The sequence below is a fragment of the Phoxinus phoxinus genome (genome assembly GCF_949152265.1).
Source record: "Phoxinus phoxinus genome assembly, chromosome: 24".
Taxonomy (NCBI): domain Eukaryota; kingdom Metazoa; phylum Chordata; class Actinopteri; order Cypriniformes; family Leuciscidae; genus Phoxinus; species Phoxinus phoxinus.
In genome coordinates, this window is record NC_136899.1 from 19,783,323 (window position 1) to 19,810,420 (window position 27,098).

General features: G+C 38.3%; 1 protein-coding gene across 3 annotated transcripts in view; it reads left to right on the plus strand.

Annotated features, from left to right (window-relative positions):
• The window catches only part of dpp6a (dipeptidyl-peptidase 6a), a 430,900-nt gene that overhangs the window by 347,727 nt on the left and 56,075 nt on the right, over positions 1 to 27,098 (plus strand). For all 3 annotated transcript variants that reach the window (XM_079602703.1, XM_079602704.1, XM_079602702.1), the window contains 4 exons: positions 15,512 to 15,606; positions 17,425 to 17,499; positions 21,222 to 21,274; positions 21,906 to 21,987. In XM_079602703.1, the coding sequence (XP_079458829.1) occupies positions 15,512 to 15,606; positions 17,425 to 17,499; positions 21,222 to 21,274; positions 21,906 to 21,987 (305 nt within the window). The remainder of the gene's footprint in view (positions 1 to 15,511; positions 15,607 to 17,424; positions 17,500 to 21,221; positions 21,275 to 21,905; positions 21,988 to 27,098) is intronic.

Consider the following 27,098-nt stretch of genomic DNA (forward strand, 5'->3'; position numbering starts at 1 on the left):
GTGTGAAAATTTTTAATCGGTGATACAATAACAGACTGGCGTACATCTAATAAATTATTAATTCAAGAACGTTGTGTAAGTTTACTGCAAGAATAGAGCTGCGAACCTCATGTACTTTTGAAAATCCATGCTTCAGTTGATCCTGATGAACGCTCATTGTCACAGTTGTAAATGACGGCGTTCTTCCACGGTGGGTTTCGTGCCACGGCATTTAAGGTGATGCGTTCTAAAATAACGCTCACCGTCTGCTGGACATGCAATAAGTCTGGAGAGGTGTCGTATTTGGCCAGAGAAGGCAAAAATGTGAAAAGAATTTCTGAAATTTAAAGCTGATTTGTAGCATACCGAATATAGACTACTTTGCTGTTATTAGTATTGTAGTGTTAGTGTTAAATTATTTAATTTGGGTTAGGTGACTTAGGTTTTATTGTGAATTTTTTTATGTAAATTTGTTGTGTTTTGTATTTAGACTGCTTATATTTATATATTTACTCTACAATTTTAATTTAATGTCATTCACCATCGTTTTAACAGCTCTCTCTCTTTTTTTAAGTATCGGTTTAGGCACCGGTACTATTTTAAAAGTATCGATTTGGTACCGGTATCGGAAAAAATTAAATTATACCCAACCCTAATTAGGAGTAACCTTTTTTTTTTTTTTTTATATATATAAAATATTTGGATACACTTTATTTTATGGGTGTTGTTTTTACAATCAAATTTTACATTTAAGTACTGAGTAATATTAATTAAGTACATGTACATACTCACGATTCACGATTTTGTCACGATTCCTTTTCATGTTGGTTTTACTATTTTGCAAGTGACTGAACATCACAGCCAAACTAATGTCCCTATTTTAAAAACAAAGCCTTAGGTAACAAAATATAAAATAAAAAGAATGGCAGACATTTAGGCCAAAGTGGCGAAGATAAAAAATATTTGTCATTATTTTCTTTGTTATTAAAAATTAAGAACAAAGATACACATACACAACTTAATATAGCCTACAAATGAAATAAACAGTGCTTTATTTTTTCAGCTACAGGTGTATTTAACAGCATTGAAGAAAGTAATTAAATGAACAAATATGAAAATAAAACACAACATAAACTTCACTGTATAAATTTTACATTGATTCTTATTAAAGCTACTATTAAAGTTCTCAGTCAAGAGTGAGTGAGAATGATGCTCTTTGTATTTTGTTGTTTTATTAACAGGGATAGTTCTCCCAAAAATGTAAATTCTCTCAAGCCGTTTTAAACCCGAAAAGTTATTTGGAGGAATGTGGGTAACCAAACAGTTGATGTACCCCAGAGACTTCCATAATAGTTTTTTTCCTACTATGGTAGTCACTGAGGACCAGCAACCGCCCGGTTAGCCACACTCCTCAAAATATCTTCTTTTGTGTTCAGCACAAGAAAGAAATTAATACAGGTTTGGAACAACATTAGAGAGTGAGTAAATAATGACAGAATTTTTATTTTTGGGTAACTGTCCCTTTAAGGACAAGCGGCAGCATGTTTACTATCAGGGCTACTGTCACTTTAAGATCTGCGCGCATTTGACAAGCAGATTTTTTCTTAATTTTTTCTATTGTTCTTTCACTTTAGACATAACCAACTTTGTTTATGTAAACCTTGTGTGTATTTGACAGTATTAGCGCAATAAGACTCGAAAGATAACTTAGTTCAGTAACGGGCGCTGTTAGACAGGCTTTTAGTGCATGTGCGCGTCGGGGGGTTGCGCTCAGAAAAGCGCCCGTTAGAACAGCGCATCAGCAGCGAATGACATGTTTAACCGGCAAGGCTTTAAAGCACATGCAAATAATTAATTTTTATGAACTACAGTGTCCCGTTCCTCTGCATTTCATGTGAATATACGTCGTGCATTTCATGTGGATATACGTCGCGCTGTACAGTATGTTGAGACGGAGGCGCCAGAACTGCAAACTGATAGAATGCACGATCCTACGATATTTCTTCAAAAGCAGATCGTGGAGACATTTTAATCGTCCACGATCAAAAATCGTAATATCGCACACCCCTAATATATATATATATATATATATTTAGGCCACCTCTACTTTTTAAGTAGATTTCACACACCTGATCCTTGTTTTGTTCATTGAGTTCACATATAGGCCACATTCACACAGCAGATGAATATGGTTGTCAGTCCTGTATTTAAGTCCTTAATACGGTTATGTTCACACACAGTTCATTTATTTTCAAGAGGGACAACCGCATTCTGTAACAAACTTTTCAGGACTCACTAGCACATTCTCGGAAATCCCGTGCTGTGTGAACGGAACGGACTGGGCAACTAATTGTCTGTGCAAGAGTGCCTACCGTGTGTTGTGGGTTTTCATGTGTGGTTTCGGTAATTTACAGTGACGGAGATATGAGCTGTCTGTCATCTGAAGGTTTTAGATCCAGTCAGTGTTCTCCAGCTGAGTTTTCCCCGACAGTGTTCTACTTGCAACTCAAATGTTCTGCTCTCCACCCAAATATAAAAGCTGCTGTCAGTTAAAGAAGATTTCATGGATGAACTCGCGGCTCGATTAGACTCAAAAGTGATACGACTATTCAGTTGTATGGACGTCACTATCTTTGACATTACTTTGGTCACTGTCTGTATGGTTACTGGTATTAGAATACAGGCTTGACTCCCGTTGCAAGTTCACACTGACAGTTTTTGAGACACTACTCTTAGTTGTTGTTTGAACAGGGTTTAGAGACACACACCTGTAAGTAAATGTGGTTGTCACTGTCATTCAAAAAAAATGAAAGTAGCCATATTCACCTCAGTTCAGTTTGCTCATTTTCCGGTGTTGGCTGTGTATAAGCACACTGTTACGTTGCTTTCTTATTGTTGATATTCATCTTTTTTTATATAAACTGACTGCTTTAGATCCCTACGCTCGCCTCGTCTTCTTCCTCAGCCTGATTGTGACAGTTAAATTAAATGAATAAAAGTATTATTAATTAAATGGACAGGTAAATAATAACAGTGCACACACTTATGCAGTAAACATAGTACAGTATGTGTCAATTATCACATTTTCTCACAAAAAGACCAGATCAAATAAAACCACAGATCAAACAATTTGACAGCTCACTGAGCTTTGGATTTTGTTCTCTCACTGTCTTGATTTGTTGGATTTGTTTCACAAGGTGGAATTACATCATAAGTGGCTTTCGCACTGGAGGAACCTTTTCATAGTTCTTACGGAAGTACCCAGATTTTGGCGTGTTCGCACCGCAGGAACTAGGAAAGGAACTAATTTAGGTCCTACTTCAAAGTAGGGTCTAAACGAGCACTATAGGAACTACCAGTGGCTGCGTTTACACTTTGCATTAACATGCGATCACCATGATCCGATCAAGCAGATCGGATCATTAGCCAATCAGGACACGGTGCGTTTACATTTGTTCATATTAAGTAGCCTCTGTATCTGGATAACCGATCGGATTTCTGTTTCCTGCATAATATTTAAATTAGGTCTGTAGCACGACACCAATACGAGTAAAGATAATACAAATTAAGCAATGTCCCAATTGCTTTCACTCACTCACTTTACTTTCCTGTGCAATTTCCATCCTTAAATCAAATTACGTTTTTTGAATGAAGGAATATTTTCAGAGTTGATCATACAAAAATAACCATATAAGTCACATCATCGATCATCTGGGTTTAAGGTTATAGCATGCAATGACTATATTAACAGAAATGGGAGTTTAATAAACATGCTGAAACAGTAAAAACATTCAACATTTAAAACATAAAAAAAATAAGTTTATTCCTATTATTCGTCTGGCAAAGCAGCGCACGCTCTTTATTAAGATCTCATGACTCACAGCTGTGATTGTACAGGCGATCGCCTCGTTCAGATAATGTTGCACAATTAAAATAAAAAATGACACACACAGTATCATGTGAGTCTAAATAAACTGTTTTAAATATTGACGTTTATTGTAAGGTTCAAATAAATTTAATTTATTGTCTAAACTGCGTCTGGCCATTATTTTCTGACAGCACGTGGGGAGACTGGGCGGGGATTTATATGATGTCCACCTGTGAATGCAGACACGATGGCTGGATTGCGTTTACATTACGCTGAGATCCAATCACAATGCGTCCTCGACTACCTCCGAAACTGGACACGCTGATCGAATAACAAAACGCGTTTACACTTGTCTTTTCAATGTGTATGTGGACAACATCCAGATACAGGTCGCATGTTAATGCCAAGTGTAAACGCAGCCTTCGACGTTAGTGTACGCTGATTGGCCGAACGCACACAAAACACCAACACTCGCCATTAAAAAAATAAAAATAAAAACGCGTAAACACAGATTATAGCCTATTTATTTACTCCAGAAACTAACTCTATGAACATGGAACACTGATAGATTGGCCTTTTAACCTTTACGCTAAGGAGATAATCCAATGCAACTTTGAGGAGACCAAGCGAAGCCAAACATGATTATGTATTTCTGCTCAGCTAGCAACACTGGAGATCAACCACACGGCATATGCTAATGCCTTTTCATATACTGTATTTCTATAGCCGTGTTTCCACCCAATTTAAAACTTTTTTCCCCCAGACCTGTCACTGTCTGCTTTTCCATCGAGGTGACGGGTGACGTAGGACTGCGCTTTACTTTACAGTTCCCGCTGGATTTCATCTTCTGAATTTAAGCTTAATAAAGCCTGAACCTCGTTGTCATTCCATTAGTCGTATTTGTTTAACTCCATTGTTGATTCGAATAGCCAATTTGCAGGGCTCGCAAAATTTCTAAATCGCTGGTAGCCCTTCGGGCAGGCACTCTTCAGATTTTGGTAGCCCGAAATGAATTTTACTAGCCCACATAAAAAGACAATTTTTAATGTAGAAAATTGGTTGGGAGTCAAAACATGAATCAAAAACTTTTTCAAAACACAAATATCAACAATTGGATATAAAATCAAATTAGAATCATCAATACAAATATACATCCGGTTCTCTGAAGTGAAATGTGTGTGACCAGTATGGAACATTAATCTGTCTGTGGCTCAGCCCCCAATGAGGGTATGAAAAAAAAAAAAAAAAGGTAACACTTTGGGTTAGGGTCTAACGCTCACAATTAACTAGTTTCATTAACATGCAGATGGCAGGGTTTTATCATCACTGAGGTCCCAAATGTGAGGTAGACTAGTTAGGGGTGTTCGAGGGCCAATCTGCAATAATTTTCTCGGGGGCCCGAGAAAATTTTGATTTCTCTGATCTACATATGTGCATTTTAAGATGTTTTGAATGCCAAAAAAATTGGACAATAATAGCTTTAAAACCATGTCACACAGCTGATTATTTTTCTCTCCTCATCAGCATCACTCTTTTTCTCTTTGTTTTTCTCTTGCTCTGGCTCTTCCCGTCCTAAAGCTGAGCTTTGACTGATAGGCTTTTCATTTTTGTCTGTCAATGACGAAAGTAAACTTGGGGTCAGCTGATAGGTTGATTTCATTTTCAATCATTTTCTCAGACACATTAATTTACTGAAAGCTAGGTAGCCTAACTAAGTTTATTAAATGTATTCACAATATGTACACATTCATTATTGATCTTAATACAGGGTCGTAAACAGGGCTTTATAATCAAATAGGTCCTAAATATAAGGTTGTTAGGGGGTTCAAATTTTTTATTTCTCTGATATGTGCATTTCAAGACGTTTGAAGGCCAAAAAAAGGATAAGAAATAGCTTTAAAACCATGTCAGCGGGCAGTATTTGTCAATACCTGCTCTCACTTCTTATCCATCACTCTTTCTTTTTCTCTCAGTCTCCTCATCTTGCCCTGTCTCTTCCCCTCCTAAAGCTGATCTTTTTTAATTTACTGAAGGCTACAAATTGTACTATATTAATTCTCAACATGTACACATTCGTTATTAATATTGTGCCTAACAAGATGAAAACGGCTTTGTTTCTCGTCCCCTCACAATGACAGTAAACAAATTACATTCCACGAGTCACGTTACAAAGGCCTATTTTCAATTTAAAATGGCAAAATTAGACAAGTAAATTCGTTTGCCTGATAATTTGTCATTTGTTTAACATTTATGACCTAAAAAAAGTCAAATGTGAAATATTTAGTTTAGCTACTTACATTATCGCACTTGACCATAAACTGAAGCGTCGAGTCGCTCTGCTCAAATTCTCGCTCAGTAGCTTCTGTGAATATAAATCCCGCCTACTTTGATTTGATTGGTAATCTCTAATATTCTGACATTGACGAGCAGTGACAGACCAATGAGGCTCAGATACATACACACACACACACACCCTGTCCTCTCTGACGCGCGCTCTGTTCGGCGCCACTGCGGATTGAAGACGAAGAACGCGCTGAATCTGATTATAACAAGACTGAAGCGAACACTATTTCAGATAGCCCGTCGGGCAGGCCGGTTATGCATTTTGGTAGCCCGACTGGAAAACACAATAGCCCCGGGACGTCGGGCGGGCGATTTTGCGAGCCCTGCCAATAACTCATACTGCACGCAACGCAACAGATTTTTAAAAATGGTGGATGAAATAAAATGCTGCATGGAATCAACCAATCAGCATGTTGAGCACCCAAGTCCCACCCCTGAAAAATCTTGCAAGCAGGGACTTTCTAAAGGATAATTCTTTTCATTTAGACCCTGGTTCCTGCGGTGGAAACACATCGAGTACCACCCCGAAGTCCCTAGTTCCTCAGTAAAGTTCCTGCGGTGGAAACGCGGCTTTTCTATAAATGTTCTATCTAATAACGTATTAGACAGGACTGTTAGACAGATCGTAAACTAGTGAACATGAAGAATGAAAGCACAATGTTCTCAGGCTCTGACTGGCGTTCTCAGCGCCGTCAAAATTAAGGTCACAACACAAGTGTGGCTTATGTCATTTCAGAGTTCCTACTGGCGGTGCGAATGCAACCAGAAAATGTTCCTAAGGGAACCATTAGTTCTCTTAAACACCCTGGTGGCTAATTCCTAGAACTACCTGGTGCAAAAGCCTCTATAAAGGTAATGACATATTACATTTATATATATATATATATATATATATATATTGATATGTTATATTTAAACCCATATTTAACACAGGAAATTTGGTAACACTTTATTTTACAGTGTATTTGTTACATGTAATTATTGTAGAAATAACTATAAATTATGCATTCTGTAATTACATGCAACTAACCCTAAACCACACCCTAATCCTAACCCTAACCATATAGTTACCTGTAGTTAATTATGGTTACCCAGTATTTAAATGTATAACTACACTGTAACAAGAACACCTCAAAATAACAGAAACATTTATTGTTATTATTTGTTATTACAGGCATAAATCATATCATTGTACTAAATACCAAATGCAAATAGCACATGGTACTTACATTGTTTAATACTACCAAAGTTTCACAATGGCATATGTCCAAAAAGCCATGAAAATGCAATTTAATTTAATTTACATTAATTCCAGTTCTGTATGATGTGACTCCAGGATCGGTGAAACACATTTAATGTGAAAGCATTTTGAATAATTTACAATTGCATTTCTTTTAATAGCTGTCCTGAGCCGGAGGGCAGCTTAAAGTTTAACGTGGATTTACAGCACAGCAAATGTCCTTTCTTCTGCGGCTCGCTCTGTTTCTCCAGCCATTGCAGACACCTCTGCCCCTGCCAGCAGCAAATTACCTGTACAAGAAGAAGAAATCAATTTAATCAGGAGCGATTAAGCAGGAGCTGGAGCCGAAAGGAAAAGTTGCACTTGTTACATAATGACCAGATTTTCATTCCCTGCTCAGCGTGAAGTGTCTTTTAGTACATCACAGTTTGTAAGAGTACTGCTCAGATGCATTCTATATGCCAGCCTTTATTTGTGCTAGAAACATCCTACTGAGATGTTTTCAGTATTTGCTTAGGAAAAATGCTTGGGTCTAAAAAGTCAGCACCACCTTTGGCAAGAAGTCATTTTTATACAAAAGCGCTGTCAGTAATGTTGAACATTGGTCCAGCTTGATTCATTTCAGGGGTCTGAAAGTGGTTTGCAGGTATATTTGTGAATTATTCATGTGAATGGTCCAAATGTGGACTGCTAAACCAATAAACCAAACTGCAAAACATAAACTCTTACCTCTTTTAAGTTTACATAATTCCAAATATGTATGTGTGTATAAGTGTATTTATTTATTTAGCTTTTACATGTTACCATACAAGAAGGAATGATGAAATTTGTGATAATCTTGATATTAATTAATATAAATACAATTAAGAAATAAAATAAGAATTAATAGTATAATTAGCATCATATTTTAGTTGTCTGGATTCCCTAATAAAAAAGTAAATAAATAAAAATATGTGAAATAGAAAGTGTGAGAAATCTAAAATGGAGCGGAGTTATTTTTTTTTTATCTCAGGTGGTGCGTTATTTTGAATACCTGAATAGAGTGCACGTCCTTATTTTGTTCAGGTTATTATCAGGTTATAATCACTCATATACCTCCATTATTTATAGAATCACCAGCCTTCAATACCATTGCTTGCTGAGAATAAAGTGCTCAGCTGAAGTTACTGAGAAAGAGAGAGTGAGGAAAATAAAATAATTAACTGTGAGTTTGTGTGTTGTGATGAGCATGTATATAGAGTCAGAGGAGGAAATCAACAATTAATCTGAAAGGTGAACATGCTTCACCATCTCTGTAGAAATCTCACTCTAGTGTCTCTGTGCAGTGACGTCTCAGAGCATGGATTCTGAAAGACCTTTCAGACTGCAGCTGAATACAGTTCTCTTTTGAGTTTTCTAAACACTTCCAGTTATCTATCGGGAGTGCCAGATGCTTTCTAGCAAATTACTTTGGAATAAATCAGAAAACCAATTTTCATGAAATCCACATATGTACAAAACCAAAATGAACAAGTAAATCAAGTAGCCAGTTGTCCATTCGAATCATAAAAAAAGACAGAAAATGTGAGATCAATTATTTGTTTTACAGCCAATGTAAATTTGTTGTCAACGACTAACAAAACCCTACTGAAACATAAGAGCTTAAAAAAATCAAAGATAATTGATTACAGGTGTGTCTAAGGACGTTTTTTTAATAATGACGGTTTTAACTAATACAACAACAAGGATAAACTAAAGCCAAAACCAGGAAGGGAGCATGGAAACAATGAGAACAGAGAATACATTTCAACATAAAAGTCCATAAAAAACAAAAGACAGTCTACAAAAGTCTACTGCTGAATGGGCTGACACACTTATATGGTAATCTAAAATATTCTTTAATGTAATTTTAAATTAAACTAAAAAAAAAAAAAAAAATTAAAATTAAACTACTCTCATGTATTTAAATTAATGCTGTCAGTCGATTAAAAAAATAACTAATTAATCGCACATTTTCTGTAATTATCGCAATTGTTCACATTTCTTTCTCAGTTTATTGGGATGAAATGAGTAATTATAACAATTCACAATTATGGTATGATTTGATACAGTAAGAAACATAGTTTTTAACAGTTAATAGGCTTTAAAAATATGACTTTTAATTTAAAGGGGTGGTTGAATATGATTTCACTTTTCTAACTTTAGTTAGTGTGTAATGTTGCTGTTTGAGCATAAACAACATCTGCAAAGTTACAACGCTCAAAGTTCAAAGCAAAAGAAGATATTTGCTTTTAAAGAGATCGTTTTTAAGGACTACAACAAACGACATTCCTCCCGGATTAGTGACATCACCAACCCTAAAATGTACATAAACCCCGCCCCCGGCAACACGCAGTCCATGTTGAGAAGAAGAAGAGTTGTTGTAGTCGAGCACATTTGTGAGTCTGCTCAAGCTGTCGCATCCGTCTTTTCGTAACACAAATGCAATAGCATGTAACTCTATATAGGCATCTTGCAACAGTTCCCACACAAGCGATTTTATAGATTATCATGACAGAATATGCTAATCAAAGACTTGAAGATAATTAACTCCACATCCGCAACATAAATTCATCAACTAACTATTCAGAAACGTCTTGTTGCATTCTACATGTTGTCACTTCTTCTTCTTGAGTCTCTCAATCATTGTTAGACTCCAGTTTAAACATAAAAGGCAGAACAGTTTCTGACATTTCACTGTGTGTCTGTGAGGTAATTGGGGCTGCTAACACACACACACACACACACGAGCTGTTGAAGCTCTGCTCTTTGTGCAGGGAGCAGCAGCTCATTTGCATAAAAAAAACATAAAACAACACATTTTTTCTCACCCTCAAAAAGGGACAATTTTAACATGCTGTAAAAAATTATCTGTGGGGTATTTTGAGCGAAAACTTCACATACACACTTTAGGGACATCAGAGACTTATTTTACATACTGTAGGGCATTATACCAACCCTTTAAAGTCGGCATGAAATCAAAATTGACCCTATTTACTTTGTTAGCAGATATTACTAGTCTTGTGGTGAACAATTAATCCGTGCAAGTTAATACACGGAAAAAAATTGTTTGCCGAAGTTATCTTTAATCAAAGTTTGAAAAGTTACTTCCGAGTCTGGAATGGTTCTTTTTCTGATGACGTAGGTTTGACGGCTTGGGTTGGTTAATCGCTTAACCACTCCCCTCAAACCGTTACTCTGCTATGGGCGAGAGATGGAGAGGAGGAGCGCTAAAGTAAAACCCTGCCCTCTATTCAATATTCCGTTTCACTCAGAAATGCGTCACAACACTTGAGAAAAGTCGTTTGCAACTTCCGGTTCACGCGGACTTTAAGTGATCTTCCCATAAACCAGCTGTGCCTTCAATATAGCAGGGCTCAATGCTAAGAATTTTTCCTATTGGTCCAGTCGGTCAAGTTCTGATGTTTACCTGCTCTGCAAAAAATAGCCAATATAAATTAATTCTTATTAAAGCTACAAAAGTTATTCAGAGTTGTTTTTTGTTGTTTGATTAACATTAATGGCAGACAGCAGCAGGTATATAGGCTGCTGTCACTTCAAGACGCACATGATGTGGATCTGACACGCATCCGATGTTTTCAACTCTTTATGGTCATTTAAGACTTTTTAACTCTTTTAAGACTGTGCTTACGAGGATATTCGCCAATTACTGGCATTCTGACGTAATTTTGTGTGTTTCTGTCCATTCAAGCCTTAAAGAGAGCTCAAAGCGGTTCTCAGGTTTCGGGTGAGTGAGCACAGAGAGCCGCAAATTTCACAGACATTGCGCCAGTATATCTTTGTGTTCTATTTTGCGTGTTATCGCACTTGAATGTTTTTTTTGTAATGCGTTAAAATGAAAAAAATTAAAATAATGAACACCTTAATTTTGACAGCCCTAATTTTAATATATTTGTATTTAACTTTTGTGATTATGAAGTCTAATGTAGTACATTTAAAATATATAAAATTTAAATATCAATTAACACATTACAGTTAAAGATTATAATCAATTACTTTATTTGTGCTTTAGTATGTTAGTGAACACATCAAAATAACTGTACTCATTCAAAGCATGACAAAGGATTAAAAATGATTTAAAATGTTAATTTGACATGAGTACATGTACATTCCATTCATCTTCATTGTGTTCAACTCACCATTTACATCTGCTGGTTTCCGTGCTTCTGTTCAAAATAAACTGTATTATTATTTTACTCACCTGTCTGCTTCATCACTATCTGTGACAATTATATTATCTGCAAGTAATCACTATCTGTGACAATTATATTATCTGCAAGTACACACACACAAAAAAAAATATGTATATATATATATATATACACACACTTTTTAAGATTTCACACAATCAGTACAATTAAGTGCACTTTCAACTATACTTTTTTACAAGTGTATCCAGTTTGAACAGTGGTGTGTTAATTACTTAGCCTTTACGTGGGCTTACAGATGTAACTGTTGGCATCCATGTTTCTTGTTTACAGTTATGAGATACAGCTATAGTACTGGTTATCATTATTTCAACCATCGCTAGTTTGGAGCCATAGGACTGACTTATTTATGTTGTACTCACAGAATGATGGCTTAGGGGATTTTCATCCATAAATAAATGTGGTTGTCACTCCTGAAACTTTATAGCATGTACACATAGCCAACATGTATTAGGCAGACAGACAGAAATAAAGTCCTGCTGTCAGGTGGAGATATGCGGGAAAACTCAGATCAGAGACAAAACCTTGTCCTGGAACAAATTGAGACAGAAAGGACTGATAAAGAAAGAGCAGGGTAAAGAGAGATAAAAGGAATCATGCTTAGGGGTGTGTAAGAGAGGACAAGAAGGGCAACGAAAAACAAAAGAAAGCCAAGGTGAGTGAGTTAGTGAATTATGCCCTGAAGAACAAAGCAGCAGAGTGAAGGTGAGTGCTGTGTTTGAGTGAGTGACCCCAGGCTCCACCGCAGGAAGTGCTTTGTGCCAGTTCCTACTGCTCGCCCATCAAAAACAGAGAACGCAGGAGAGACGGTGGGTTTGAAGAGGCCAGGAGATTCAGAGATCACGATTTTTACTGACAGGAAAAGAGAAAGTTGGTGAAGAGAAAGTTCTTCATAGCAAAAACAGACCTGAGGAAACAGAGAGCATATGAAATGACATATGAAATACTAAACCGCCCACCTGTAACAAGTTTATGTGATGGCTGTTCCAAACTGCAGACACCAAAAGAGTGCAGCCTTAAGTTTCCTTATTTTTCCCCAAAAATTAGGGCAGTGTTGCTTGTATCCTTTTATGTATAAGGCAAAATCTGAAAAAGATTTGCGAAAAGTTTCATCCAAGATGACAGACGGAGTCAAGGGAAATATCAATTTTAACTAGATTTGCATTTCCCAAAGGAAATACAAGTGTTTACAAGGCAGTAAAATAATATTGTTGAGTTTAGGCTTTAGTCTTTGCTCTATGTAAAGAAGTCAACTGCTGCCGCGATATAAATAGTTGTAAGAAAGAAATGAGTAACAATTCAGTGTGCAAACAAATGCATGAAGACCATCACAATTCAATATGCAATTACTACAATAATCTACACTGGAAATCCAGAGTTCTCGCGAGAGCACAATTTGAATTTGCTCAGCGAGTTTACTCTGGTGTTGAGTAATAATGCTCATTAAATATGCCCCTCTATCTGAGCTGCACCAATCACATCGGGTTATCTAATATAGGCGGGCCAGAGGTGAGATGACATTAGTCATACATTGCAAGATGGCTATGGATGAACACCAGTTGTTTGAAACGGCTTTGGGCGCTACAATGAAAGATTTAGACTTGCCTTTTTCTCTAAAAGAGGAACAGAAGATGGCTCTCAAATCGTTCCTTTGCAAGAAGGAAGTTTTTGCTGTTTTGCCGACCAGATCCGGCAAAAGTATACCAGTTAGCTTCGCTCAAGTTCGAACCCGAAGACAGTCACGAGAGGCGGGGAACAGAGTAGACGTGATACATTTGAAGTTGCAAAAGAAAGAACGCCGTGGATCAGGAGGTGAGGTGAATTAACAGACTCCAATAGCCTGAACTTAAGTTGGACCCAACTTTTCAAATGTAATCAACATTTTCCTAAGTACTAGATGTGTTGGGCTATTTAACATGACATTTTAATTATATTATGCTGAAATGATCGAAATTACTCTGAAAAAAGATTCGTTCATTTTGCTGAACGAGATTCAAAGATCAGAGATCAGAACTTCCCACTACTACTCCGCTGGTAGCTAAGTGTATGGGACTTAGTGATACGTCACCTAAGGAACTAAGGAAACACTAGCAAACAGAACAGGGAACAGAATGAAAATAAAACCAAAACAGAAAGAGTTTCAATGATTGGCGCAGAATCAATTTTTTAGTTCAGACTATGATTCCGTCAAGTCTAAGGATATCAAACGTGTGATATTTTGAGCCAATTGTAGAACACATATCCCTTTATAATGTGTACAGGGCATACTGAGTCTACCCACCCAAGACTGCATCCAAATGCACTTGCCACTTGGCTATTTTTTTTCTCAAGACTCTCGACAACAACTACAGTACTGCAGTCAGTTCTTGTGCATATGTGTTTGTTTTCATCTGGTATGTGTCTCCTAGCAGCGATGTGCCTGTTGATGTACAAGTTTGTTGTGGTTGGAAAGACTTGAATATCTGTGTGTGATCTTCAGTCGTTTAGGTTATGATTATGAAGTCAGCAAGCTTATATGCCTAGTGTTTTAAAGTCTGTTCACAGTTTAAAATGTATGCAGTGTATTCCAGCCTTTAGATCTGGGATGGTGAAAATTCTACCAATGTTTTTGGTTTAAAATGCAACTTATATTATTTAAAAGTGGAAAACGTGAGATGAATGTCAAAATCACTTCAGACTCCAACTTATCCAACATGAGTTACAGTAATTGTGGTATTAATGAATAATCTGTTTGGGAAATTAGGAAATCTGATTTGGTTTTATTACAACCCCTGCCCTGTAAAAAAATAGAAATATAGTACATAAGTCGCATTTTTATTACTGGAATGATCTATGAGTTAGCGACAGGGACTGAGAGGGACTGAGACTGGGATGAGCTCCGAAGAATGAGTGATGTGTGGAGAAGTGTGTTTAGAGCACACCTGTCTGAATGTGTGATGGATAGAGTGTGAGAGATGAATGAGAGCAGAGGGGAAGAGGACGCTTGATGAGGTTCTGATCTGAAACGCACGGCCCGACATCAGGTCAGAGGAAAAGTGAGAAAGGATGGAATTTGTCAAGCAGACAAATTATTGTTCTGGCATCTTATCAGCTCGCCAGTCAATTTCAGGCATGGAAATACCAGAGCGAAGGACACCTTTCTCCCAACAATCACCATAAAATGAGCAAATGTAACATTCAGAGGAATACAACCAATAACAGAAAAAAAAAAATCTTTATGCTTTTATTATTCATCATGCAGCGCATTAAACAACTCATGTTTTATGTCCATACTAGAATATTTACTTCATATTCATTCCTTCATATTCAAGTAGTAATTGATGTCCATGTGACCGCAGCAATCTGACCCATTGGAACTGCTGCGCTTTCAATGCCTTCCACTTTAGCTATAATGTGATTGTGATGGTAATTGTGTCACCTCTTATCACCGATTAGTTATGCAAGCAAGATAAAAAAAAAAAGCCTTTGCGCACCATTCCCCTAATCCGCAATTAAAACCGGCAATGGGGCTGTTTGCTCACTTTGTGTTATTCTCACTGAGGGCTGTGTGCTACATTCCAGACCTCTCAAAGAGCTTTTTGCTGATGTCCTTGCCAAAGTCATCGTCACATGTGGAAAGCCAAAAATGAAAAGTTTTATCATTCCTTTTCAACTATCAGACCCCCTGGTACAGCCAGAGAGCATTGAGGGGCACATGCATGACTAGATTATTGACAGAGCTCAAGTGAGAGACGATCTAAAGCAACCTGATTAGAACTGTCAGGGCTCACGCAATTTCACGACTAACTCATTTTTTTAATAACTAGCTCTCATCCTCTTGTCCTCTCCCTTTAGGTAATGAGCTTCTGTATCGTACCCGTGAAGGTGATGTGGTCCGCTTTAACATGGAGACCAACGAAAGCACGGTCCTGGTGACAAACAGGAAGTTTGTAAGTATCTACCCTCCTTTTTCACCATCTCTTTCTTCAAAAATTGTGAAACCCTTTAAAGACATTCAAATCAAAACTGTGGTTAACTGCTTAATAAACTTTACTACTCTTATTGAGCATGATTCATCAGGTAAGATGACTCCAAAAAAGTATTAAGTCACACTTAATAATGTCATAATGTGATTGCCTTATATTAAAAAGCATAAAAAACAAATGTGTAATTAAATATATATTAGTTTACTATATCGGGACTCCAAATGGTCGCATTTTGCTAACTGAATTTTGCACAGTATTAATAAAATCACTGCAAGATATAGTGAGAAGCGCAGAATTCTCCGTTATAAACCATAAGCATTGATATCAGATCAAACAGCGCTGATGTGGAAACTAGGAGAAACATTATAGAAGGCTTTTCAGTCCACAAATCACTAACATTCGTCATGGATTTAATGTAGTAACGCTAACTGTAACCATGGTATTGTGGCAGAAAAGGTTGAATGTTTATACATTATTCATTTCAGGGTTCATGCTAACTTTTCAAGGACTTTCAAGTGCATCACACTTTTCCCAGCACTTCAAAACTCAAAATATTATCAAATTTAATTTTTTTTTTTAACGTGATGACATTACATGTACATTATTACATGTGCCATTAATTTAATGTAACATGTATGGTGTGTTTTTACTTTGTTTCATTGTGTTTTTGGTACTGTCCTGTTTACCTGTGTGCCCTGTGATTTGACTTTGTTTTCCTAGACTGGATCTGTTTGATTCATTACACCTGTCGTCCAATTAATTAGCTTATTAGTTCCCTCATTTGTTCTAGTATTTATACTCTCTGCGCTCTTGCCGTCTTTTCCTTGTCTAGTCCTGAAATTTGTTTTCCTGAGTATTTTTTAAATTAAAGACTGTTTCCTGGATTATTCTTGTCGTGTACTTTGTTCAGAATAACTACCCGTGACAAATTTATTTAAACATTATTTAGAGAATATAATTTTTTGTACATATTTTAATTTAATAAATCTCTGTTGTGCAGCACTTTGCCAAATCTCCATTTGATTACATTTCGAAACATTTATATAATTGTTAGTTTTTTGTTAGTTAGTTGTTAGTGCATTCATTTGATAATATATTTGTATTAAATAATACAAATAAAAATGTATATTTTCTGAATAAAAAACATTTCATAGGACTCCATTATTCTTAAAAAGTTTAATAAATTATTAATGAAAAAAAAGTTATTAATATAATCCATAATCAATTATTAAATTGAATTGATTAGATAAGTTATTGATTATTGAAATTTGAATAAACAAAACAAATGGTTTCAAGTGTTATAATAAAGCATTTGTTCAAAAAAAACAAAAAAACTGTTTTCAGTCTTTCAACTGATGATAATAATAATGACTGATTCTTTAATACTGTGATATTTTCTGAGACGGTTATCATACTGTGAAAATGTCATACCTTTACAACCCTGCTCTGCAGTATAAATTACTCCACCGTGTCATACAACAGATCATTGTGCTGACACTTCTGTTGTTTTTAATAGAGCTGAAAGCATCCATCATTAGAGCAATGTTCTGTGTAGCTCATTAACAGCCTCAGATCGTTAAAGTGGGGCTGGCAGGATGCAAAACAGTGGAGGCAAGCACAAAGAACATGATGTTTGTTCAGAATCAAAGAGTTGCAGCTCTGATTAATGCCACAGTCTCTCGGTGTCTGCGCGATGCAATCTATCACAGTCATTTAAGGAATATGGTAATGAAACTATGCTTGCTAAAAGTCTCATATACTTTTTCTCTGTTCACTTTCCAGGAAATGTACAAAGCCAGCAAATATGAGGTTTCCCCAGATATGAAACTGGTCCTGCTGGCCTACAACGTGCAGCCGGTGAGGCCTGTGTTTATTTGGGTGTTGTATGTGTGTGTTGAGATGAAAATAATCATGGCACGATGTGAAAGGGCCGCCACACTCCACCGCCTCACCAGAAGCAAATACACCCCTCTGGAGTGATAGAAACCGAACACACACACACCCCTACTGCCAGCCGAGAGAAAGGACAGAGTCTATTTTCACACTTGGTTTGATCTGGTCTGAACTCAACTTCTATTCCACCACCACCCTCTCTTTTCATATTGTATTATACAGTGTGCTTCTGAACCACAGGGTGATTGTGGGAATTAGCCGCAGGTGTTGCTAGCTAGGTAACAATTCAAGAGGATATGCACCAAACAGTTCCCAAAGTTATAGACATCCTGGAAATAACAAGGAATTTTAGTGAACTATCATTTTTTTTAGATTTAGAAATTAAGTGAAAATATAAAGGAAATTTCTATATAGTTATGTTCAGTTCCAAATTATTTTAACAGCTTACAAGTACTTTTTTATTGAGCATAAATTATCTTTAACCGATTAGATGGAAAAGTCATAGCCGAAAGGAAATATTGAACTCAGGGATGGATTATACCATTGTTCACAGATAATGTGTTATCAATAGCAGTTCACTTTTATAAATTTGGTCAAATTGTCTTTTTCAATTTTAAAACTACCGGTAACTGTACATTTTATTTGTAAATAAAATATTTTAATTGTTTTATTATTATTATTATTATTATTATTATTAATATTTTAATAGCAGTTCACTTTCATAAATTTGGTAAAATTTCCTTTCATGGTTTTGCATCTTTAAATCTGAACATCTAATTTTAATATTTTAAAATAAAATGTATTATTTTTTAATAATTTGCATATTAAATTGTAATGATATTAACATTACTTTCTTTTGTATTAATATTAAATTTATTACACTTTTTTATTTATAAGATATTTTCAGATTTTTTTTTACCAGATTGTTATCACTGTCTTTTATAGTTTTGCGTCTTTAAATCTGTACCTTTTTTATATATATTTTAAATAAATATAAAATATAGCATTTTAGTATTAGATTTTATTCATAGTATTAATGCTAATTGTATTATTATTATTATTATTATTTATATACTATTTTTAATTGTTACAATTTTTAAAAATTATTGTTCTTTAAATTTGAAATATTTTATTTTCATTCTGCATTATTGTAGTTTTCATAGTAACCATATGCAGTTTGACTGAATTTACACTTTCCTTTAAAAATGTGTTCTGCTGTGTGCTTCCATAGACTTTTGTTTTGTTTTTGTGTGTTTGCCCATCTGGATTTAAAATATTTTAAATTAATAGTTTAGGTTTTAGTTTCAGTGTTGGACAATAACCCTGTTCCAAACCACAATGTTCAAGCTAATGGCCCTGATATACTCACATCGAAGTTCTTTTTTGGTCTTATTATTAGGGGTGAATTTCGAAATGCGTAACATGACCAGTGAAATACTGTTAACAAACGTCCAATGCTGCTCACACTGCTGAGAGCGATGCTTAGATGAATATGTAATGATGTGTTACACGCACTCCTTTCAATAACAAAATAAACACACAATAAAAATGACAGTGGTGAGAAAACAACAGTTAAGAAACCATCTGATCATAGTGATGTAGATATGTTTGCATCAGCTCTGCAATTCGGCACTCCATTTCAGTCGCCACACGTACTTATAAAGCACAATATAGTATACAATAGATTGTTTAAAAGCAAGCAGCATTACAGTATTAAACATGAAAAAACAGTATTAATTTCTACTATAAAGTAGCTCTCCACCAGTGTGTTCATGTTTTTACTCGTCTGACCTTGACGAAGGACAGTGGTAGTTTTTTTTTCAGCCAGAGCAAACTTTTCCGGACAGTTTGCTTTGCCAAGCTGTTTTGAACTCCCAAACAATCTTCGTTTTGTCCTGATTTTGTTATAAATTACATCACAATTTTGCAGGAAGTATATCTTAACACAGAAAAGATTCCTTGCCTTGCTGCACACCTGAACATCTTCCACAACTAACCAGACCGTTTTTACGCAGACTTGGTTTTGCACCTAAAGGTTTAGTGTGAAAACAAATGTTGAAAGCACAACCACTGAAGGTCTGAGCAGCAGGTAAAGAGTTAGTTTGATCAGGGCAGCTGTTACAGAGCTGAAGAGACGGAGGAGAAAGTGTCACAGCACTGGGACAGTGACACCAGAGCACTTCACACACACATGACAAGAAAGAGTGAGCCAAAGGAAAGAGTGTGAGCGCTGCCTCTAGTTTGTTATTCAGTGCCCGTCTCAACATCACCTTGATGGATGACAACCTCGTCCCCCAGCTGTCATTGCCTACGCACGCACGCACACACACACACACACACACACACACACACACACACACACTCATTCATAACGCCCCTCATTCTCAAACTCTGTCATGGTGCTGAGTGCCCTTCACAAAGCAGCTCTCCATCTCTCAGCATCTGTAAGACAGAGGGTGATGGCGAGTACAGGTGTTGAATGTTAATCTTTGACAGTATTAACAGCTCTGCTACAGCACACGTGTCAAGCTCATGTCAGCGGTGAGCATATGCTGCGGTCAGCCCTCTGGCTCACGGACAGATGTTGACACTGTCCTCAGAGGGAAACAACAGCGTTCCTGCCTTCTTTAACAACGGTGGATTCGCGTTTTATTAAATTAGATAGTTCTGCCTCTGAAATCTGATTGTGACCACACATCAGTTGAATGATATTAATAATGCAGCAAGATGCAGCCTACAGAGAGGATCATGTATTGTTTTGTGGAAGAGTTATTTAGTGGTCAAAAATGTCAAAGATGTTATCAAATTTCAAAGTAATAATAATAATTTAATAATAATGATTCTTTGTTGCACACTTAAGTTCAGGAAACTTTCATTTTGTGGTAAAGTTATTTACTAATGGTGTTTATTTTTTTTAAAGCTTAAACAATTATTTAAATCTCTAGCCTTTGCATTTTTTGGTTTGTATGTTTTTGAAAAATATTTATACGATTTTCAACAATCGTTTAAATTAAAGCATGCTTAATGGAATTATGTTATTTTATAATATAATGTAAAAAGTAATAATCACATTTTTAATATATTCTCAAGGTGCATATATATACATATAATAAAACATTTAAAAGTATTCTCCCAATAGAAATGTATAAGTCATTAAATCTTTATTGTATTTTTGAAGTATTTTTTAATTAATTGATAGATCCAGTGATTTGCAACAGGAAGTTTTGCACAGGAAAACAGTATTCATATGGAATACTAGTGACACACTCAGAGCAGTGGGCAGCCATTATGCTGTGACACCCGAATTGGGGTTAAGTACCTTGCTCAAGGGCACCACAGTCATTTCCTGCTGGTACTGGAATCGAACCAGCAACCTTTGGTTTACCAGTCAAACTCGTTAACCATAAGCCCACAAATTGCATTATTTATCAAACATTAGTGTCATTTACATTCACCATAGCTGTTTGTGCATTCGAGGGGCGTGGTACTATGATATTACTATGGTAAATCTACCCTCTTTACGTTTAGGCTAAAATCACCCTTTAACTGTGGTAAAATTACTGTAATGCACAGCCTCTCAAATGTTATTGCTACTAGAGCTTTGTTGGCACTTTTAGTGCAAGTAAGTGCTGTTCTCCAACAATTTAATTTCTCTCTGTTTGTCTTTGTGTTGTTCAAACTCTCAGGTTTACGAGCACTCCTTCACTGCGGACTACATCATTTGCAGCCTGGAAACTCCGTAAGTTGCTGAGCTCATATAACAGTCGCATTAGTTTACAGAATCCATTTGTCATTATACAACCGAGGAAAACATCGATGCAGCGTTTTGCTGCTCAACTCGTGTCAAAGCCACTCAGAGGACTGAATCTCCATACTGCAACCATGTGGTCATACAGTACCAACACATCTGTCCTGTGATTAGCACAGAGACATACAGCTCATGTCACCTGTAATTTTTGGGCCTGCGTAGGACATGCCTTTATAACAAGCAGCAGAATAAAGCATCTATATTTATGAGCTCTGTCAGATGGAACAGATGCTGACACAGCGCTGGGCCGCTGCTCCAGCCGGATTTAACAGCGCACTGGGATATACTATCACTGTTAGATTTCCTGCCACAGGAATTCCCTTGTGGTGCTTTATTCGCCGTGCTGTTGTGTTGGGCTGTGTAGTACACTGCGATGAAATCAATATCTGTTGGCACACGCTCCACTGCACCACATAGAGGAAGTGTTCTTTGTTAGCCCTCTGAAGACATGAATGTTTGACTGATTGCCTGTCAGTTTGTCTGGGTCAGGATGGTCAACTAGTCCACTTGTCATCCCACCACCAACTAGTTGATTAGTAATGTCTTTGCTTCTCTTTCACAGGGAAACGTGGATCCTGAACCCTCCAGAAGTGCGAAACGCTCACCTGCAGTATGCAGGATGGGGACCGCGAGGCCAGCAGCTGGTAAACATGACATTTCCCACACTGTAAAAACTAATTTACTGTAAAAAGCTGTGGTTGCCAGAACTTTACCATAGCAAAATGTATAACTTTATAACTTATATAATGTCAATAGACCAACCTACCAAAGCCCTAAAATCTGTTTTGTACCTTTATAATACACTGACAACCACCAAAACACACCAAAACCACAGGATGAATCAAATCTCATCACAAGTTGATGGTGAGGTAGATACTACTGTAGGTAAATACTATATTAACAAAATAAAATTAACATAAAACCCTAATGTACATAACTGATAAGAAAAATAACTAAGAGGAAACATAATTCCCTTTAGAGGGAACTCGCGATGTGTCGATGACGCTTTGGGATTCCTGTGTGATTGCGTCTGAAGCACTTGTGTCAACTAGTCCAATGGCGAGAGTGGTGTGGCGAGAATGGGCGGGTGATGTGACGACCAGGAAAGGATAAAGGACATCCGGTTTAGAACCGCGCTAGCTTTTGTGCCTCCGCAAGCGCTCTGTGTTACATACTGTCGGTCTTATTTATTGTTGTCTGTCACTATTTCAACCACAAGCATATAATTATGTGACCTGATCCAGCTAAATGAGTCACAGTGACCCAAATTTCAAAATTGAGATTTTGGTATTAATGGAAAGAGGGTGGTTGTAAAGATATACACATTTGAAATATGGTCGTCTGCCCTCTTTTTCCAATTGAAAACCTGAGAAATCGCTTTTAAAGTTTTTTGCCCGTTTTTTGTTGATATCTTTCAAAATCCATTGCATTTAAATGGATAAACTATTTATTTTACAGCTTAATTTGATCAAAGACATTCATGTATAACACAACATTCCTCAAATTAATAATATTTAATCTTTCTGAGGAGATCTGCTAGCTTGTTTACACAGAGTGCTGTGAGTCTGACAGGAGGATGGCTGGACCAATCGCGTGCCGGTCAGTCGAAACGGGGCTTCCCATTGACAAATGATCAGCGTTTGTATAAATTTCTAAGCTTTTTGATTGGTTCTATACAACGTGTAATACCATATTTGGAGAGCAGAGATAGTGACATTTCAGGGGATACCTGGGAAATGCTCAGAGGGAGAGGAGTTGAAAAAAACAATGTTCATTTCCAGCGAATTTAGTATAACTTTGTAAACTACGTTCTACGTTCATTCATGAACATTACTGACGCGTGTTCACTATCGGGAGTTTCCCCATGCTACTGTTTATTTATTAAAAGACTGCAATCTTTTACTACATTTAATTTTGAGGAATTAAATGGTATAATTATGTGCTGAGCATCGAGTTATTGAGCATCTCAATCTCCTGTGTACAATAAGTTTGGAGTTTATAACTTCGTAAATGGGGCTGCTGGGCGGAGCAGCACTAGCCATTAACAAACTCCTTTTACAGGCAGAGTGTCATTTCCTGTTATCCCCCTTTGAAAGATTGGGGACTGGAATGGCATTCTCAACAGAAGCCTTTAAAGCAGAAGATGGATCTGAGGACTGTTTTTTTCTGTGAAAAAGGCTTCGGCCAAGGTACTGATGCCACTGGTGTCAGACCTCTGAGGGCAACCCCGACCGTTGTGGAGCGGTGTACACCTCAGTATACAGTGCCCGCCCCACCTCGGTGCCCTCAGGAGGCCATTCTGCCAACCCCGCCACCCTTGGTGCCTTGGGGTGCAGCGGTCTCCAGCGGGCACATGGCTCAGTGTCACCATAACACTGTCAAACTCGCACCCTCTGAGGGGGGTTCAAAAATAGTCAGTTCGGTTGTTTCCTGCCAGGATGCTTCAGGTCACCGAAATGGCTGTTACAATAACACCAGAGGCCAGTCTTGAGAGACTGGTACCCTTAGTGGATTTTCTGACAGAGTGGAAGAATCTGCCAAATATATCTCCATGGGGTCCTGCAGATAATAGAGAGAGGTTACTGAATCCAGTTTCGTTCTCCTCCACCTCGTTACAACGGGGTGCTACTCGCGTTAGTACATCCCGAGCAGGCTCTGGTAATGGAGCAAGAAGTAGAGTCTCTATTAGCGAAGGGAGCTATAGAGCAGGTGTACTCAAGAATCAGGGTTTTACAAGAGATGTCGTCCTTGCTCAGATGAAGATATTGGGGTTGAGACTCAATGCCAAGAAGAGTGTGCTTTCTCCATTACAGAGAACCACTTTCCTTGGTGTGGTATGGGATTCAGTCATCGCCCGTTCATGTAGCTGCTATCCTCACAGCCACAAAAGAGTTGAAGCTAGGCCAGTCACGCACTGTGAAACAGTTCCAGAAACTTCGTACGATCAAGATCACGCGGCGGTGTCTCCGTGCCTTGGTTATATGGAGGAAATACTGGTTCCTATCTCACATGAGCAGTCACACATTATGAAACAGTTCGAGAAACTGTTGGGCCTCATGGCAGCAGCGTCCAATGTGATACCTTTTGGCCTACTGTACATGAGACCCTTGCAGTGGTGGCTCAGAGCCAGAGGGTTCTCCCCGAGGGGAAACCCATTTTGTACAATCAAGGTCATGCAGCGGTTTCTCCTCGCCTTGGTTATATGGAGGAAATACTGGTTCCTTTCCCAGGTTCCAGGGTTGGGAGCTCTTTGCCATCGAGTTGCTATCTCGACAGATGCTTCCCTCACCGGCTGGGAAGCGGTAATGGGAGGCCGCTCATCCCAGGGCCTGTGGAGGAGTCATCATCTTTTTTGGCACATAAATTGCCTGAAGATGATGGCAGTCTTCAATGCGTTGAGACATTCCTCCCAGAACTGAGGGACCATCAAGTGCTTGTCCGTACAGACAACACATCGGTGGTCTCTTATATAAATATGTAGGAGCAGACATCCTGTTGAGGCAGGGGCTGAGGCCCGGGGAATAGAGGCTCCACACTGAGGTGGTGGAGCACATTTGAGGGGTTTATGCCAGGCACAAGTGGATCTCTTCGCGTCTCAGGAAATGACGCACGGTCCACTTTGGTGCTGGGGCTGGACGTTGTGGTATGACATGGCCGAGGCTACGTCTGTACATCTTTCCCCGATTACCCTGCTCCCAGGAGTTCTGGAGAAGGTCCGCCGGGATGGAATAATTATACTACTAGTAGAACCGTACTGGCCGAGCCTACTGGTTCTCGGACCCGGTGTCTCTCCTTGACGGCTCTCCCTTGGAGATTCCAGTCAGGAGGGACCTTCGGTCTCAAGTGGATTGGGTTGTTTCCTCCGTGGTCCTTTTAGACCAGGACAGGAGTATGGAGGCTTAGAAGCCTTATTATGTATGTAGATATCCCTGTAGAATGTGGTATGCGGCAGGCTGGTCCTCTCCGCTCACATACGTAAGGTTTTGCAACTTCGACCTGGGTGCTGCCCCAGGTTCTCAAATGCTCTTGTCTTAGTTGTGCAGTATTCACACTGACAGGTTCTGTTTCATATGGCGTATTGGGCATTCTCGTTCCCAAAGCGTCATCGACGAAAGGTCCCTCGAAAGGGAACGTCTCAGGTTACGACTGTAACCCTAGTTCCCTGAGAAGGGAATGAGATGATGCGTCACTTTGCCATACTTCCTACATCCCTGTGATTGACTTGCTTTGGCCCTAGAACTAGAGGTAAGCAACAGTAATTAGTAGATAGTTTAAACTACAGAACTTAAAGATCTCCCTCTTGTCGTGTTTTTTTTTTTTTTTTTTTTTTGTACAGATGAAATGGTTAAACTTCTGTTTTCGCGCAGGCACAGTGAGGTATAAAACACTGAGTTTAGGGCAATCGATTCGTAGTTCTGCTTCAACTGTGCGATATAGTCACGAAGAGCGACCAAACTTTCTAACATGCCAGAAATTCAGCCGATTGCCGAAATTCAGTTATCTGCCTCTCGTTTCTCCCTGTACACTGCCCGAACTACTACTATGGCCGTTCATGTCGAGTGCGACGAACTGCTTCCCGTTTTGAGCGTCTCTCTTCCAAAAATGACTTGTAGGCCTCCTGAGAGTCCCTGCGGCCGTTGTTAATTGCTGCGCGCCAGTTGGGTCTGTCATTTGCAAGTGCCTCCCAGTTGTCCAGGTTGATGGAGAAGGCCTGAAGATCCCTCTTAATAATGTCTTTAAAACGTAGATGGGGGCGACCATGTTTGCGGGGGGCATTTGCCAACTCGCCATATAGCAAGATTTTTGGGAGGCGAGTATCATTCATTCGACAAATATGCCCAGTCCAACGGAGGTGGCGTTCACGAAGGATGGTGTACAGGTCACTGGAACCAGTTCTCTCAAGTATAACAGAGTTTGGCACATGATCCTTCCAGCATACACCCAGTATGGAGCGAAGGCAGCGAAAATGGAAGGCGTTGAGGCGATGTTCGTGCCTCCTGTATGTTGTCCATGTCTCACTTGCATATAGTAAGGTGCTAAGTACACATGCATGGTATACACGGACTTTGAGGAGCAATGTGAGGTTCTTGTTGTGCCAGACACGCTTGCTCAGTTTTCCAAACATTGATGATGCCTTCCCAATGCGCATGTCAAGTTCTGCTTCAAGGTTATTGTTGTTTGATACTGTGGAGCCCAGGTAGGTGAATTTGTCTACCACAGATAGACATGTGTTGTTAATGTATACTGTAGGGTTTAGGGTTGCAGGTTGGGCAAGGATAACTGTCTTTTTAAGACTAATCTGCAAACCAAACTCTAGACATGCAGCGGCAAATGATGTGCAGAGTAGTTGTAGATCTGCCTCTGAGTGGGCAACAAAGGCAGCATCATCAGCATAAAGCAGCTCACGTACCAGAACATGGCGTACTTTAGTCTTTGCCCGCAGTCTGGCCAGATTGAACAGTTTTCCTGAGCTACGGGTGTGTAGAAGGATACCCGAGTCATCAGGAAATGCACGGCGTAGTAGGGCAGAGAAGAAAATTCCGAAGAGGGTAGGGGCAAGGACACATCCCTGCTTTACCCCACACTTTATCTGGAACTCGTCAGAGCGAGTGCCTTCAGACTGTACAGTTGCCTTCATGCCCTCATGAAACTCAGTAATCACCTTCAGTAACTTTGGAGGGCAGCCAAGTCTTTGTAAGATGAGGAAAAGTCCTGATCGACTAACATAGTCAAAGGCCTTGGTCAAGTCTACAAA